The sequence below is a fragment of the Akebia trifoliata genome, chromosome 14 (genome assembly GCF_017979445.1).
Source record: "Akebia trifoliata isolate Shusen 1 chromosome 14, ASM1797944v1, whole genome shotgun sequence".
NCBI classification, from domain to species: Eukaryota; Viridiplantae; Streptophyta; class Magnoliopsida; order Ranunculales; family Lardizabalaceae; genus Akebia; species Akebia trifoliata.
The window spans coordinates 32020483-32037338 of record NC_141388.1 but is presented as its reverse complement, the minus strand read 5'-3'; the positions used below and the strand labels follow the sequence as shown (position 1 = coordinate 32037338).

The window sequence follows — 16856 nt, the reverse complement described above, 5'->3', positions numbered from 1 at the left end:
GACCCAAAATCCGATCCAATAACTTTGGGTCTGGATAGATGTTTCGGATTTTCGTCCGATATCTTATTGGATCAGATCTGGATCAATCATGTCTAGATATGATTTACTAATTTGTTAGAAAATATATAAATTATATAATATATTTGTCGAGATGTATGTCTTTCGAAGTTTTTACCATTAGAGGTAAGTTTACAAAAGATTAAAAAATCGGTGATGAAGCAGTTACAACAGCTAATTTTGCCAATGCATCCGTAACGCCATTGCCTTCCTTGAACACACGGCGGACCTCCCATTGGAAAAGGTTTGAATTATCTATCTAATTTCATATCATAAGGATTTCAATTTTCAAGGAATACTATGACCATTGACTATATAAACAAGGAATTTATACCCAGTCTCAATAATCAGATACTTTCCCAAAGGTAGCATTAGAAGCAAACCATGAAATAAGGCTTTGAGTTCCGCCAACTATTAGTCACCTACTCCAGTTATTAATACCTGTGATCTCCCTGCCTCATGTTTTAATTTTATTAGCAAGATTGTCACTTTAAAATTAGAAGAAGTTTTTGTGATCTCGCCACCTCATGTTCATGCATGTTTTGGGAATTAAAATGAACATTGTACTTAAATGAGAATTTTAACAAAAGTTGTGCATTTTTTGGGAATTTTTTCTACATTAATAATTTTGAAGATAGGCATGAAACTTTCGTCTGCTTACGAAAATGAACAACAAAAGGAGAATGACATACTTAAAATTTTTAAGATTTAATCATAAAGCTTGATCAGAGTATCTTTTACACCTATAATATGTAAATTTTTTATATTTTGAAAAGATCCATCACTACGTCATAATGGGACAAAAACGACTGTCCAAGATAGTCGTTTTTCAAAAAAAGGCTGCCGCTACAGTCGGTAAAGGGGTCCTTTTAAAAGGAGTGATTTTTTAAGTACGACAACCCAAAATAGCCGGAAAAAACAACTGTTCTTGACAGTCGGAAAAAACGACAGTTAAAACGACTATTTTTTACAGTAGGAAAAAACGACTGTCAAAGACAGTCGTTTATCTACAAATGCAACACGCATACAACACTCACCGACTGTCGTTTTGTATTTATAAATAAAAAAAATTCAATAGCTAAAAAGTGCAAATTGAGCCTGTATCATCATTTCTATTATCCATTTCAATGTAATAATTTTTATATTAAAAAGAATGTGATCCAATTGAAGATCCAACAATGTCACAACAAATTAATGGGATAACCTATGACAATGGCTTCCCCTCTATTGTATTTGTGGGTATGACCCAACAATCTCTTTCTCTATTGTATTTGTGGGTATGACTCTCTTTGCTGATCTGACACCGCATCCTGGGTATGACCCAACAATCTCTTTTCTCCTTAGCATCCCCAGCTTTTTCTTGCCGTTCCTCTACTACCAGTTGACCCTCTTCAGATGCTGAAGTTGTGTGCTTCTCAGTAACCTTATACTTGTTGAGACGATTCTCATGACTTTGGTCAGTAGAGAACTGTAAATCACGTCCACCCACTACCTCGACTTTTGATCTGATGATTTTGAAACAGTTATCTTTGACATTTGGGAAGTGTAATTGGGCAGCATACCTAATGTCTGATTCATCTGAATGCATGAAGGTCTTCTTCTGCTCCTTATCAATGGTGCAGTGGTCAGTGTTGTCACGCCCACCATTGCATTTCACATCCCTGACTTCAGTAGATCTTCCAGAGGCCTACAGAAAAATTAATATTGATCTAAATATCTACAATAAATTAGGAATAAACTATAGCTACTAAAACCCAAGAGTGATTGCCGCTCCATGTCAGGAGGTGAAAGCAAGTTTATAAAACATGTGATAGTGGAGTAGAATGAGAAAGAATTATCAACTTCTTATAGCATATTTCATGTCATCATAATTGGTATAGGCTACCAGACCCATGGTTCCTGAAACCACTCATAGCACTTCAGTAAAGTAAGAGGAACATAAAAAATAAAAAAAGACATGCTTAGAAAACATGAACTTCAAAATGAACGTGAAACAATACCACTAACAAATTATACCATTCCAAACCAGCAGTAGTGAAATTTTAAATGCAAAACATGCACTCTTGATCTTTGGCTGCCATGGTGACAGCTTCGATTCTAGAAACTACATGAATTCATCAATCTAACAACAACAAAGTTCAGAAACGCTATTTGAGATGAACATTAGAAACTAAATTACCTCATCTATAAATCTCATCTAGACTAAGCTTCTACTTGTTTATTTTGCACCTAAAAGGCCTCAGGTTTATCGAGTAAATTTCTCCATCAGTATAGTATACCAAAATTTTAATTGTCATCAACAGAGTTTTGTATCATTAAGTGAATAAATAAACAGAAACAAAAGTAAAAAAACTTCATAAGAAACTAAATAAGTGACAACCTGTCATGAACAATTTTGTCAAATTTATTGGCATTCATTTGAATTGCTCACTGAGCAAAGGCAGCGAATCAAGATACATTCTATCCATTATTTCAACAGTACACGGTTAATTGTCAAATGTAACCTACCATTACTCATTACTAAGCAAAACATATGCAATAACCACATGTGATGCAAAGAATACAAGTTCACATAATTAACTGAACCCAATTAGAAAACTCTGAAAATTAGTAAACCCACCGCTGAGGTCTGGAGACTTTTCTGGAGGCGGGAAGAAAAGTAGAGGAGTTGTGGAGTCCCAAGAATTCAGAGAGTCCCTTGCCCACATTGGCATGCCCACACACCACACCATTAAAGACTAAACAAAACAATCTTGATGCAATATTGTATAACTTCAACAGCAGTAAATGCTACGTGGAATTGAACTAAAAATATATATAAAATGTTGCAGGGAGACCAACAGAGTAATATATTAAAAGTAACAAGATAATGCACCTCCATTTGCTCTGGGGATTGTATTTTCAGGTGGTGGTCTAAGAGGTGTAGGGTGCATATAATTCAATGTTCTGGGAGGAGGAAAAGACCACCCACGACTCAGTATTTGTGAGGAGGGTGCCCGTTGTGGTGGTCTGCTTGAACATAAGAGAACTGATTTGAGAGTGAGGAGTGTTGGTAGCTCTTACTAAGCAATGCTGGTGCACCATCCATCTGTTGAATGTCGTTATTCCCAGCAGCCTGCATAGGTCTTTGCATCTGTATAGCAACATTCGTGGCTCCAGGAGCATAATAATGTATTGTATCCAAAGTAGTCGACGAGTTGACACTTGACGTGTCTGGCTGCTGTTGAGGTACATGGTGGTGAAAATGGTTTGGCAAACTCTGCTCAATACGAATCACATTGGAAGGTAACCACTACAAGCATTAGCATATGCAAACGACAAAAATAAAACTCAAAGCTAACAGAAACTGAAAGTAAAAGATACTTACATGTCTAAGCATTAGCATATGCCCAAGTAAAAGATACTCAAGGGTGATAAGTAATGGGGATTGTAGTTAGTGCAGTCATTTGGGTGGCTATTTTCCATTTCCCCAAGTTGTTTACAGCAACGGCCTGACAGCAATAACATTCAAGGATTAGAGTACATAAGTAATGCTTTATCGGTTTTGAAACAGTTAAGGCAGTAGAAGAGAGGTATGGGTTGGGAAATTAACCTCAAGAAATTTACTATTCTGAGATGTAGCCCATTCTCTGACAGCAGACATTATTTTTTTTTTTTAGATTGATAAGCTGGGGTTAAAGGGACCCCGCCCTGAAGACACTACTGTCGAGTGTAAATACAAGTTAAATCTTCCTCAATAATTCTCAAAATTTCTTAAGGAACATTACACATTTCTTCATCAACGAAAAAACTATTTGCAAAAGTGCCCTATTTCGCTAAAAAAATCCGCTGTCCGATTTGTTTCTCTCCAAACAAATTCAAAAGAACAATTTGCAAAGAAAAATCTGTGTTCTGCAATTTCCAGCAACTTTTCGTCATATTTCCATGATGAAATGATTTCTTTTTTTTATGCATTTGATTGAATATAATGAATCTGAAGAAATCAGAAGTCGGTTCAATCCCCTTGATCTAGCAAACCTCATCACCTCTAGTATTGCTTGAAGTTCAATTTGAATAATATCATCTGCTGTAATATTACTCCAGCCTGTAAAAAACATTAACCCAACGCTATTTCTTCCAATAAATCCAAATCCTGACCCCTGCAAAGATCGAGCTCCATCTGTATTTATCTTCACAACATTCTCCTCTGGTTTTGACCAACATATATGTTTTGTAACTGATTTAACAATGAAATAACAACAACTCCAATTGTTTAAAATCTGCATATAAGTATACATGAATCTGTCCTCAATTGATAAACCATCAAATCGAATTTTTATCACCTCGCCAACCTGTGTCAATATAGCTTCTTTTGATTTCTTAATATCTTCAAAAATTCTTTGATTTCTTTCCTTCCAACAAAAGTAAACCACGGCACAAAAGGATGCATGTGAAATCACCTCGACCCGTTTTCACTAAATAGTGGATAGGGGTCCGATTTATTAAATGGGGGACTTTTGAAAAAAGGGAGTCGCCACCTAGTTTAGGTCTAGGAACCATAAATAACTCCAAATGGATATGGGTCGATCCACGGATCAAAGAAATGGGTAAGGGGTCAGATTACGGGTTTGGAAGGTGTTAGGCACCGAACCCGCCCGATCAAGATGATCGGTCTCTACTACAATCCAAGATCATCCTATGGTCAACATACAGAGACTACAGTCAAGGTCACAGTCCAATCATCATCATCAATTTATGTTGGATTTTTCAACTGAATCCCGTGGCTAAAAACTGTCCCAATTATCACATGATTCTTCTTTGAATTCCACAAAGTATGGGAGGGTTTGAAAAAAACCCTAATCAGCTTCATGACCTGAAATCAATTAAGAAATTCCACCTGCAAATATTTCTCAAACTGTCCAAAATAGAAACTGTCAAATTAGAAATTAGGATTTCCAAATTGGAATCTGAAGTTTCCTGAATCAGCATTAAAAATATTTGTTGAATGCCCAAATTATAAATTTCAAAAGATACATTTTCCAAAATAAAAAGTTTCAAAAATCTAAACTTCCGAATTGGAAACTCCCAATTTTCCATGAATGTGAACCTTCTAAATATGAGGATGCAAAATCTTCTAAATTGGGAAATTGATAAAATATGAAATTCCTAAAATGGAAATTTACAAGTATGTGTCTTTCCCAAAATAGAAAATTATGCAACCTCCTATTAGAAGGTTTCCAAATATGAATTTTCAAAACAAAATCATGAATAAGAGTTTTCGAATTAGAAAATTGTGAATTTGTAACAAATTACCAAATTGAAAATCAAAAAATAGCAATGAAAAGTTCCACATCGTCATGCTTACCAAATTGGAGATCGACAAACACCAATGTATACAAAATTTCCAATTTCGAATGACTCTTAAATCGACCCAAACGGGCAAGCATACGCGACATTCAATTTTTCAAAGCAACTATCATACAACGATATGCCTCCCAATTCTTCAGCGATAATCATCATTCAACGACATACATACTCGTCATACAAAAAATATATCATCATGTGGAATAGTCTTTATCACAAATTCATCGTAGAAAACATATAGAACCATCATGCTCAAACACAAGGATTATGTCACCACGAATTCGTAAAAAGATGCAAAAATAAACAAATAAATAAAAATAACCCTCCTAATTCTATTAACATGCGAACATAAACAAGAAAATAAAAAAAAATCAACCAAGAGATATGCCTAAAAACGCTCCCTAATCTTACCAATGTACAAAATAACAAATAAAGCATAAAAAAGAATACATAAAATTATCCTAATCTTATCGACATAAAAAACATCAAAAACTACATAAAATAAAAATACCTTCCTAGTCCTCCTACTATAAAAATAAAATAAAAAAATAAAAAATAAATAAAAATAAAAATCCAACAATGAACATACCTATAAAATGAATTATCGGGCGTCGATTCCTTCAGGTATGACCTCCAAAGTTTGTGTGCACTGTGGCTGTGAAGATATAAACGGATAGCGAGAGGCGTTGCAGGCAAAGAGGGATGTGTTCTCGTCAGTGTTGTAGCAGTGAGCCAAAGAGTGATGTTGTAACAACAGCACGAAGGGGCCGGGCAGAACGTGGGTGCAAGAGAGAGAGAGAGAGAGCAGGTTTAATGGCTGAAAAACGTGGAGAAAAGGAGGAGCAGGTTTAATGGCTTAGAAAACACATGGAGAAGGGGGAGTGCAGGTTTAATGGCTAAAAAAAATATGGGAAAGAGATCTGAGAGAGAAGAGATCAAAGGAAAGGGAGAGATTGAAAGAGAAGGGGACGTTTAGAAGGTGTGGGCTGTTGCAGACCGTGAGGTGAAGGCTGTGGAGAGTTGTTGCAGTGATGAAGAAGCAGCCACGTTGGGGAGGATAGCAGCCACCTTGAAGGAGAAGAAAAGCTGCTGTTTAGGGACGTTTTGGGAAGAGAGAGGGACGTGAGAGAGAGGTGAGTTGTAGGGGGATGTTGGGACGTTGGAGAAGAAGAGGATAGCTAGGAGGAGGCGCAGGTCTGGGCGTTGCTGATTTCACAGCAGCAAGTTATAATGCAGGGTCATTCCAAGATGAAGGAGAGGAGAGTGAGGTGAGTTGTAAGGGGCTGTGCTGAACGTGAGAGAGAGGGGTCTGGGTTGAAAGATGTTGCTGGTTTATGGGGATGATGGAGAGGGCAGCAAGGGGGTGTGTGAGTTGCAGGTTTAATGGGGAAGAGGAAGGAGGCCGGAAGAGGTTGTGATAGTGAGAGAGGAGATGAGATGAACCTCCAAGAGAGGGAGAGCAGAGAGTGCAGGGAGAGAGCGTCGAAGGTCAGCCCAAGGATCTTGAGAAGGAGACCTTAAAATCGTTCGAGAAGAAGAGATCCAGCCGACTGACGTTGGAGAAGAAGCACCCCTTAGAGAGAAAACGTTCTCTTCTTTATAAAAAAAGAGTTTCTATTTCGATTTTCTTTCTAATTTTTTGACACGTTTTCTACCTTCTTTTTTAAGAGAATGGAAGTTAGGATCTTGCGCTACTCGTAGTTAGTTAGTTTTCTTTTTGTCGATTTTTGGTTGGTCGATCGATTGGTTTTGTTTCAAGTTTTTATTGGTTTATTTTTTTATTTTGAATTTTATTAATTGATTAACTTTGTTTTGGTTAAAAATTTTAATTTGTATTTTATTTTGGATTTTAATTTGATTTGGTTGTTTAAAAAATTGTTTTAAATTTTATTGATTTAATTTTGATTTCGATTTTTGTTGGTTTTAAATTTGATTTTAATTTTTAATTTGAGTTTTAATTGGCCATTTGATTTATTAGTTTTGTCGATCGATTTGGATTTTTGGTCGGTAGGACTTCGATTTCGATTTTAATTTGTTCATCGATTTTTATTTTGATTTTGATTTCGAATTTTAATTGTTTGTTTTTTTAATTAGATTAGATTTTAATTGTTAATTTTGAATTGTTTAACTTTGAATTGAATTTTAATTGTTTAATTTTAAGTTTTAATTTTTTTTATTTTTAATTGTTTAATTTTGAGTTAAATTTTAAGTTTTAATCGTTTAATTTTAATTTGATTTTAATTTTTATTGTTTAATTTCGAATTAAATTTTAAGTTTTATTTTTAGTTTTAGTTGTTTGAATTTTTTAATTTGAGTTTAATTTTTGGTTTTAATTGTTTGGATTGTTTAATTTTTTAGTTTTAATTGTTTAAATTGTTTAATTTTTAGTTTAAATTGTTTGAATTGTTTAATTGTTTTATTTGAATTGGTTGATTTTTTAATTTGAATTTTATTATTATTGGATTTTTAATTAGATTTGATTTTGTTACATTTTCCTAACGGTCGAGGTCTCTAAGTTGAGTTTGGAGGTCGAGGGGCATTTCGATCATTTTTATGATTTTTCCTAAATTTCTCGATTTTCGTCGATTTGGGTCCCGTTAGACTCGAAATCATGTTCTGAGTGCAATGGAGGTATTTTCGAAGTCTTTCGAAGGTCCGAAATTTATGAGGGGTATTTTCGTCATTTTGTCAATTTTTGCGGATTTTTACGAATTCTGGCGTGAGGTTTCTTTTAGTCCCAACGTGATTATTTATATGTTTCAAAGTTGTATTTTCCTAGCGTGGCGAGGTCTCTAGGTTATCGAACTGTGTGGCGAGCCTAAACGTGTGTGCTTGCTAAATCGGGTGTGACGTATGGCGATCCTAAGCGTGCGTAAATTTCTATGTCAAGTCGTAACGAGTAGAGGAGATGAAAAGAGTGGAAACGAAGGAATCAGGGACAGTACTCACAAGCTTTCGAGTTCTTTGCGATCATCATTAGGAATTCACGGTAACCGGATGACGAATTGTCGAATTAGGCAAATGCAAAAATGGGGTGTCTACAGCATGAAGCATTTGCATAATTTGTTTCATCCTCTATTGATCCCATTCCTGCTCTTAAAATTCCAAACTTCTTCAAACATTGAGTCCAAATCCATCGTGTATATGGACAACGAAAGAACAAATGGTCATTTGTCTCTTGATGGTTATAACACAAGGCACATCGGGACACCCATTTGAAACCCCTCTTGTTCAGATTTTCCACTGTAGATAGCTTCTTCTGAACCGCTAACCACACTATAAAGGAAAATTTTGGAATATAATTATTCCAAATAATTTTCTTCCAGTCCATTGACTCTTGCCTTTCACATAGCTCTTCGTGAGCCGATTTCGAAGTAAATTGGCCGTTTGATGTTAGGTTCCAAACTATTCTATCCCTCATCAACATTTTGGGAATTGGTTTTGCTGAAATAAGATCAATAATTGTTGCATACGATCATTGTATGGTCTTGGAAACACCTACCTTCTTTCCACAATAAAGTCTCGAATAACTGCACTTGAATGACTATCAAATTGATTTATAACTCTATTTCCAAATCTAGAAATAATGCTCCCTTCTTGTATCCAAGGATCTTTCCAAATGTATGTGTCTTTCCCATCTCCAACTAGAAATTGAACATGCTTTCTAACAAATTCTCTCTCATTTAAGATGCCTCTCTATGCCCAAGAAGCATTGTTTGGAGGTTGGCATCCCCAAATATCAGCATCCCCCACATATCTCTTCCTCATCCACTCCGCCCAAAAGGAATTGTTTTCCACCATTCTCCAATACAATTTTGCCATACCAATTTTATTTATATCCCTTAGACGTCGAATGCCAAGTCCTCCTTTCCCATAAGCTTTGCAAACTATAACCCAACTAATCGGATGAATAGAACGCACAAGGGATGGACCACTCCACAAAAAATTATTTAGAATGTTCTCAATCTTTTTCAAAACACTCACCGGAATATTGAAAAACGCCGACCAATAGACTTGAAAACTAAATAAAACAAATTTGATTAGCTCAAGTCTACCCGTATACGACAATAGATTTGCTCTTCACCCCTCAACCCTTTTAGAAACTCTATCAATCAAAGGTTGACTTAGCGTATGAGATAGTCTTGAAGAAAATAAAGGGAGACCCAAATATTTAATAGGAAGACTTCCCTTAAAGAATCCAAGAGAATCAAGAATAATATTATGATTTTTACATGATTCACTGAAAAAAATCTGACTCTTTGCTTCATTAACTTGGAGACCAGAAACGTTGTAAAAAGAGTTTAGAATATCTCGAATAGACTTTACTGATGATTCATCATTGTTAGAAAAAAATTAGAATATCATCAGCAAAAATCAGATGGGAAACTCCTGGATTGCCCATAACTCTAGGAATACTCAGATAATTTGAAGAAACAAGTTGATTAAGGATACAAGAGAAGGCTTCCATAATCATTGTAAATAAATAAGGGGAAAGTAGGTCTCCTTGTCTCAGACCTCTTTCACTTCTAAAAAACCCATGAGCGGTGCCATTAATAAGAATAGAAAAGCTGGGAGTTGACACACATTCCATAACTTGATCTATCCAAATTGAAGGACAACCTAATTGAAGGAGTATTGATTACAAAAAGCTCCAGTTAACACAATCATAGGCTTTCCTAATATCAATTTTGGCACAAAAGGCTTCAGGAGATTTTGAACTATGAAAATTATGGACCATTTCATGGGCAAGAAGAATATTGTCTTGGATTTTTCTCCCCTTAATAAAAGCTGACTGATTAGGAGAAATAATATCAGGAAGGCAAACGGCTAACCTATTTGCTAGTAACTTGGAAATGATTTTGTATATAAAATTGCAAAGCGCAATGGGCCTAAATTTTTCAAGACTATTGGCATTCTCTTCCTTTGGGATTAAACAAACTAAAGTCGCATTTATTTCCTTCAACAGCTTCCCCTTTTTAAAAAAATCCAACACTGCCACACACACATCTTCTCCCACAATATCCCAGAAATTGACGAAGAATTCACCCCCAAATCCATTTGGTCCTGGAGATTTATTCTTTGGGGAAGCAAATATAACAAATTTTATCTCCTCCCTTTTAATAGGACTTGATAAAATTTGCACATGTTTTTCAGAAAATTTTGAAATAAAAGGCACGTGCATACTTACAGTAGGATTCGGATTGCGAAACATAGCTGAAAAAAATTGAGTAGCCCACTGTCCCATTTTTTCTTCATCTTTGAGTAATGCTCCTTGATCCGTAATCAACTCCATAATCCCATTCTTCGCAATATTCTCGGCTACTGATGAGTAAAAAAACTGTGTATTTCTATCCCCTTCTTGAAGCCATTGAACCCTTGATTTTTGTCTGTACATACTTTCTTCATTGTCTAGCTCAGAATTATAGACCCTCAAAGCCTCCACCTCTTGGCCTTGAAGATTATTGTCCATCGGCTCTTTCTGGATTTGATTTGAATCCGAAACAATTTATCCTTTGCTTCTTCTTTTTGACTATGAATAGAACCAAAGTAATTCCTATTCCATACTCTTATGGGATTTTTCACCGCACGAATCTTTTTTGTGAGTCTAAACATTGTTATACCCATAATTTCCTGATTCCGTGCATTGAACACCACTTCTCGCAATCCTGGTTTGCCTATCCACATCGAAAAAAATTTAAAAAACTTTCGGTCCGCCAGCAGAATTCCTTGGAAATTCCAATTTCAATGGGGCATGATCCGAGACTCCACATGGTAAATAATTCAGCAACATCTGAGGAAATTTAATCATCCATGCCATATTTATTAACACCCTATCCAACCTACAAAGAATACGTCGACCTCCTGTAGATTTATTACTCCATGAGAACCAGTCAGAATTTGTCCTCAAATCTTGAGCACCAATCGTATTTATGAAGTCATTGAAATCACGCGTTGATCGTCTTGAAGAAGGGCGCCCTCCTACCTTCTCTTCTTGGAATCTAACCATATTGAAATCTCCCAATACAATCCATGGTTCCACTGTGACTAAGTGGCTAAGGTCTGTCCATAACAGTCTTCTATCGTTTTCAAAATTTTTATTATACACAAACGACATAATACTAACAAAAGCATCCCGAATCCTAGTAACTTTGCAATGGATCACTTGACTTGATTCGAATATCTTTTGCACAAAAAAAATATAATGGATTCCATCCCACCCAAATCCGTCCATAAAAGTGAGACTCATAGTTATCGATGAATTTCCAATTTTTACACAACTGTTTTTGAAATTTTTCTGCATCTGCATCTGCAATTTGAATTTTTGTCTCACAAAACCCCATCAACTCAGCCTTCTATCACTAATGAAATCTCTAATCGCCCTTCTCTTTTGCGCATAATTCATTCCCCGAACATTCCACATTATCACTAACATTAAGAACTATTAATTTGATTTCCCTCACTAGGGATAGATTTCAATCTCGTGGTTCTATTAGCGACCTCCACCACATTCTTCTTCCTCATATTTTTTCCACCCTGTTTTTTGACAATTTTAGAATTACCATTGATAGCAAACTCTGTTGCTTCATAATAATTACTGTTCTCAGCCAATAGACCAGGTTCTTTTCCTCCTTTTGCTGTTTCATTATCCAGTACTTGAAAAGAGTTTTCAATGTGCATTGGTTGGACGTTTAGAACAACCTCAAGACTAGCTGCCAATTCCGGATTATCCACTTCTTTCTCTGCTCCAACAGTTTGCTCCGCTCCAATTGGTATACCCGTATCCATTCCAGGTTTTTTTGAGGAAGACCCACGTCTCCCAACTACGAGATTCCATCCATCTTTAGTTGGAGTGGAATACGACATCAGATTTGTTTCTCGCACAAACAACTCTATTTCTCCACCCAACTCCGAACCACACGTTGAGTTCGAATTTGAAACTCCTAAATTTTAGGAATTTGTTAAAGCCACGTCATTATCTTCTTCTCCACTGCGATCCTCCTTGCCTGCATCTGCATCATCCCCAAACTCACCCAAACTAACCATATTTGCTCCTACTTCAGCCTCTTTACCGCCCAACTCAACTGAATTTACATCAGTTGGAATTTCATTAACTCTTGACTGCTTTGCAGTCCAAGCAGAGACCATAATGACAGGTTTCTTTCTCTTCACTTTCGAGCATTGATCATGACTATGATCAAAGGTTGTGCACACCTTACACGGCTTCGGCTTCCATTCATAAACAATTCGTTGATTGTACTTCGCTCCATTCTCCCTTTCTAGAACTACTATGTCTGGAAATTTACATAGACAGTCAATCTCTACACAAATACGAGCAAACCTAAGTCGAGATCTATTCGCTGTAGCCTCGTCCGAATGCAAAGGAATTCCAATTTTGCTTCCTATACGACCCAAGCAGATTGGAGACCAAAATTGAATTGGTAATTGCGGAAGCCGAACTCAAATTGGAATCGAAGATAGCATTTCACGCATAGGTTTAGCATCCACAGACCATTTTCGTAGAATTAATGGTCTTCCTCCAATACTCCATACTGCCGAATTAAGAATCATATTACAGTCCTCTGAATTGCTGAATTTAAATAAAAAAAAATCTATCTTCCATGGATAGCATTTCCAGATTTCCTTTTATTTTCCACATCCTTTGAACAACAATTTTTAATCCATGAAAATAAAGTCGTTTCCCTAGAAGATATCCCACCAGAGAATTCTCCCATCTTGCTGCTTCAGTTTTTATTTCCTCTTCTGGCAACAAAATCGTATCGCCCTTGAATACTTCAGGAAAAAAATCAAGTCTCTTCTCTATCGAAGAAGGGCTACCACCCTTTAGAAGATCTTTCCAAGAAACTCCAGCCGAAGAGGTTGCCATTAAATCCTAGAGGAAAAACTACACACAAAAAGTATGGTGATTCAATACTCTTCTCCACACAGCAGACATTGTTTTCTGCACAAAGGCCATGAAAGCATTAGTGAGACAACAAACCAAAAATGAAATTTAGCAACCTCACCAAAATGTGTTGTCATTCCGAAATTTAAAAGCCTTAAAGACCCTTTCATTGGTTAGTTACCATTAAAATAAATTACCTCGTCAATTCTAAACTGCATTCTTTAATAGCTAGGAATTTGTTGTCAATTAAAAACAAAAACAAAAAAAACCAAAACAAAAAATCTGTGTATATAGTTGATGAATCAATGACATGATGTCACACGTATTAAAAAAAATAGAATAATTAAGTGTTTGGATTTTACTAATTTCTTTGTTGATCACATGGTATCATGTTGTTGACTCATCAGCTTAGCACATATTTTTTTTAGTAAACATAAGACTCGACTGAAAATCATCATCGAACCGAACGACTGAAAATCATCATCGAACCGAACGAATTGAAGGAAAAACTCCTTACACACACAGGCTTCCATCAATGAGCTACTCAATTAAAGTCAAAATTTTTGGCGGCCTTAGGCTGGGCCATGGATTTAGCAATTTAGGAGATCTTATCTCCTATTTATTTTAGGTATTTTTAAATTAGAAACATCCACTTTAACAAAACAAAATAAAAAATGGATTCTATCTTTGCGGCCTTAGGCAGCCGCCTAAATGGTATCTTTATGAAAGGAGCAACCAGACAATCTCCCTTCCATCCGCTCATCCTGGTTCTTAATTTAATTATCTAACTCCACCAATATTCGGGATAAGGCATGGATGATTATACCCAAAATAAACACTTACCATTGGAAGTTCTTCAGGCTTCTTGTCCGACAGAATAATATGAACAATCATGTTCAACAAATGGTTAATCTGCAAATTATAGACTGAAGAGTTTTTACAAGTAGATCATGATTGAACGATTTTCATCATTTGGTGCGAAGAGTACGACAAAGACTGCCTCATCAAAAAGTTGGCTCTTAAATAAAACGGTTGGATCTATTTGCGTGTCTTTCAGGGTCTGTTACACCATTAGTTACAAAATTGATGCAATGGTATTTAAATTAAGGCTGTCAATGAATCGGATCAAATCAGTCCCAAAATCCGATCTGATAACTTTGGGTCTAGATAGATGTTTCGGGTTTCAATCCGATATCTTATTGGATCGGATCTGGATCAACCATGTTCACATATAATCCAATAATATATTAGAAAATATATAAATTATATTATATATTTGTCGAGATGTATGAAATTTATTTAGATCTTGTATATAAAACTGTGTTTGCCCCAATTCGGGTCCGATCTGACTGTTAATGGATTGGATCTGAATCTTAATATTGAGTTCCAATAAAAACTTGATTAGATTAACATCCGATTTGATCCAGACCCGATCCATTGAAAGCCCTAATTGAAATTAACAAAAAAACCTTACAAATGTGTCGTCTGTTAGTTTTGGGGATAACTTCATGCCCCTCATCTTAACAAATGTTTCAAAGTAGTAATAAATATTTCTTTATCACTTCTTTTAATGCATTAAAGTTTTTTGAATTATGATCCATTCCGACAATTTGTATTGCTGAATGATAAAAATATCCCTTTCTATTCATGTGTTGAATATCGGAAATTTCCATTCATTGGGAATTATTTTTCAACTACATTCTCACTTCTAGAATAAGTACTTGTGATCTCACAATTAAAAACGTTATGATGTATCTGATTTATTAGGTCACAATATCACTACATCATGTTTTAATTTTTATCAGCGAAATGATCAATTGTAGAATAAAATACCTATAATCTCCCTCTCTCTCTCTCACTATTTTTTGTGCCACGTAAGCAAATAATAAATTTTAAAAACAGAGAAGGGGGGCAAACCCAATTACATCACTTCCCTGGAAGCAGACCAATTATCTCTCCTTCAAAGGTTTTTTTTTTTTTTTTTTTGCCATTAGAGGTAAGTTTACAAAAGAATAAAAAATTGGCGATGAAGCAATTAGAATTGCTAATTTTGCCAGTTCATCCACAACGCCATTGCCTTCCTTGAACACATGACGTTTTTCCCACTAGAAGGTCTAAAGAATCTGTCTAATTTCATACCATAAGGATTCCAATTTTCAAAGAATATTTTGACCATTGCCTATATCAACCAGGAATTTATGATAACTCTCAATGATCAGATACTTTCCCAGAAGAGGCATAGAAGAAAACCATGAAATAAGGCTTTGAGATTGTCACTTTAAAATTAGAATAAATATTTGTGATCTTGCTACATCTCACGTTCATGCATGTTTTTTTTTTGTTTTTTTTTGTTTTGTTGATAAATAGCATTGTATTCATGAAACATAACCAAATCGGTCGAGTTGACCAACCAAGATAGGCCTTACATTACAGCACTACTCAGGTACAGACTAACAAATCCCATCCCACTTGTACAAAAAATCCTCAAAAAACAGACCCCTAAACTCCTTATACACTTTGGACCAACAAAAGATAAGACCCAAGATAGATATAATCGTGTTTGGACAATTTTTTGTTTCCCCTCAAAGATACTCCTATTCCTTTCAAACCACACCCCCCCAGCAAATTGCGAAAGGTGTAATAGTCTACAACATCCTCTTTGTGCCACTGAACGAATGGCCAATTGACGACCAACCAATGAAGATATCCTTAACTGATTTCGGTAAGCATGTTGAAACCCCATACAACTTAAAAAAATGAGCCCAAATGCCGTGCGAGAACTTGTAATGGATTAGAAGGTGATCCAATGATTCTCCATTTTTCATACATAGCACACAACAACTCACCCAGCACCATCCACGCCACATCAACAAATCCGTCGATTGTATCCTTCCTAAAGTCATCGTCTATGTGAAGAAGGCGACTTTGCTTGGTACTTTTGGACCTCAAATTGAAGCATGAGGAAATAGAGGGAGTCTCCATTATTACACAAGGATTGATAAAATGAGCATACCGTAAATCTTCCGTCCTTGATTGCCGTCTATATTCTCTCATTTTCACTTCCCGTACGTAGCTCGATACTAGAAGCGTCACTGACTAATCTCTCAACTTCTTGAAGTTCTAACTCATTAATGTCCCTTCGAAATCCAAGATCCCATGCCCATTCTCCACTCATAACTCGTTGGACGGATGTGATTATTTGCTCTTTCTTCGAGGAAATGGAATAAAAGGTTGGGAATACCTCCATTAGAAGCCGATTGCCACACCATGTGTCTTCCCAAAATCTTACTCGGTTGCCTTGAATTTTATTCTCATATTGAACAGTGGGATGATCTTCATGATGCCCTTCCACAACTGGTTGATCCGTTTTCCCACCCCGTCCGGCTCAACTTGTACTTGTTTTCTATGACTTATCTCTATAAGTTGTTGCTATCATTCCCAAACTTTCACAACTACTTTCTCCTCAATGCCAAGTTCATATCCCCGAGTCTCTTAACACCGAGGCCACCATGTTTCTTAGTTGAACAAATCTGTTTTCAATTCACAAGATGAT

The 16856-nt window shown here is 35.9% G+C and overlaps 2 protein-coding genes across 16 annotated transcripts in view; both read right to left on the bottom strand.

Moving 5' to 3' along the window:
- The window catches only part of LOC147386785 (disease resistance protein At4g27190-like), an 83181-nt gene that overhangs the window by 24590 nt on the left and 41735 nt on the right, over positions 1 to 16856 (bottom strand). The gene's annotated exons all lie outside the window — the stretch shown is intronic.
- LOC147386788 (uncharacterized) lies at positions 1130 to 6997 on the bottom strand. Of its 5 annotated transcripts, none has more exons than XR_015172242.1 (5): positions 3650 to 5971; positions 3425 to 3548; positions 2933 to 3316; positions 2678 to 2754; positions 1131 to 1744 (listed from the first exon to the last, which is right to left on the bottom strand). XR_015172242.1 is itself a non-coding variant. In XM_086424191.1 (4 exons), the coding sequence occupies exons 3-4, from the start codon at positions 2936 to 2938 to the stop codon at positions 1262 to 1264; spliced, it is 489 nt and encodes a 162-aa protein (XP_086280317.1). In that variant the 5' UTR covers positions 2939 to 3316; positions 3425 to 3548; positions 5990 to 6997; the 3' UTR covers positions 1130 to 1261. The 5 variants fall into 5 exon arrangements, 2 of the variants coding, with proteins under 2 accessions (XP_086280317.1, XP_086280316.1); XR_015172243.1 differs by having other exon boundaries at positions 1132 to 1744; positions 3121 to 3316; positions 3650 to 5969; XM_086424191.1 differs by lacking the exons at positions 2678 to 2754; positions 3650 to 5971 and adding an exon at positions 5990 to 6997 and having other exon boundaries at positions 1130 to 1744.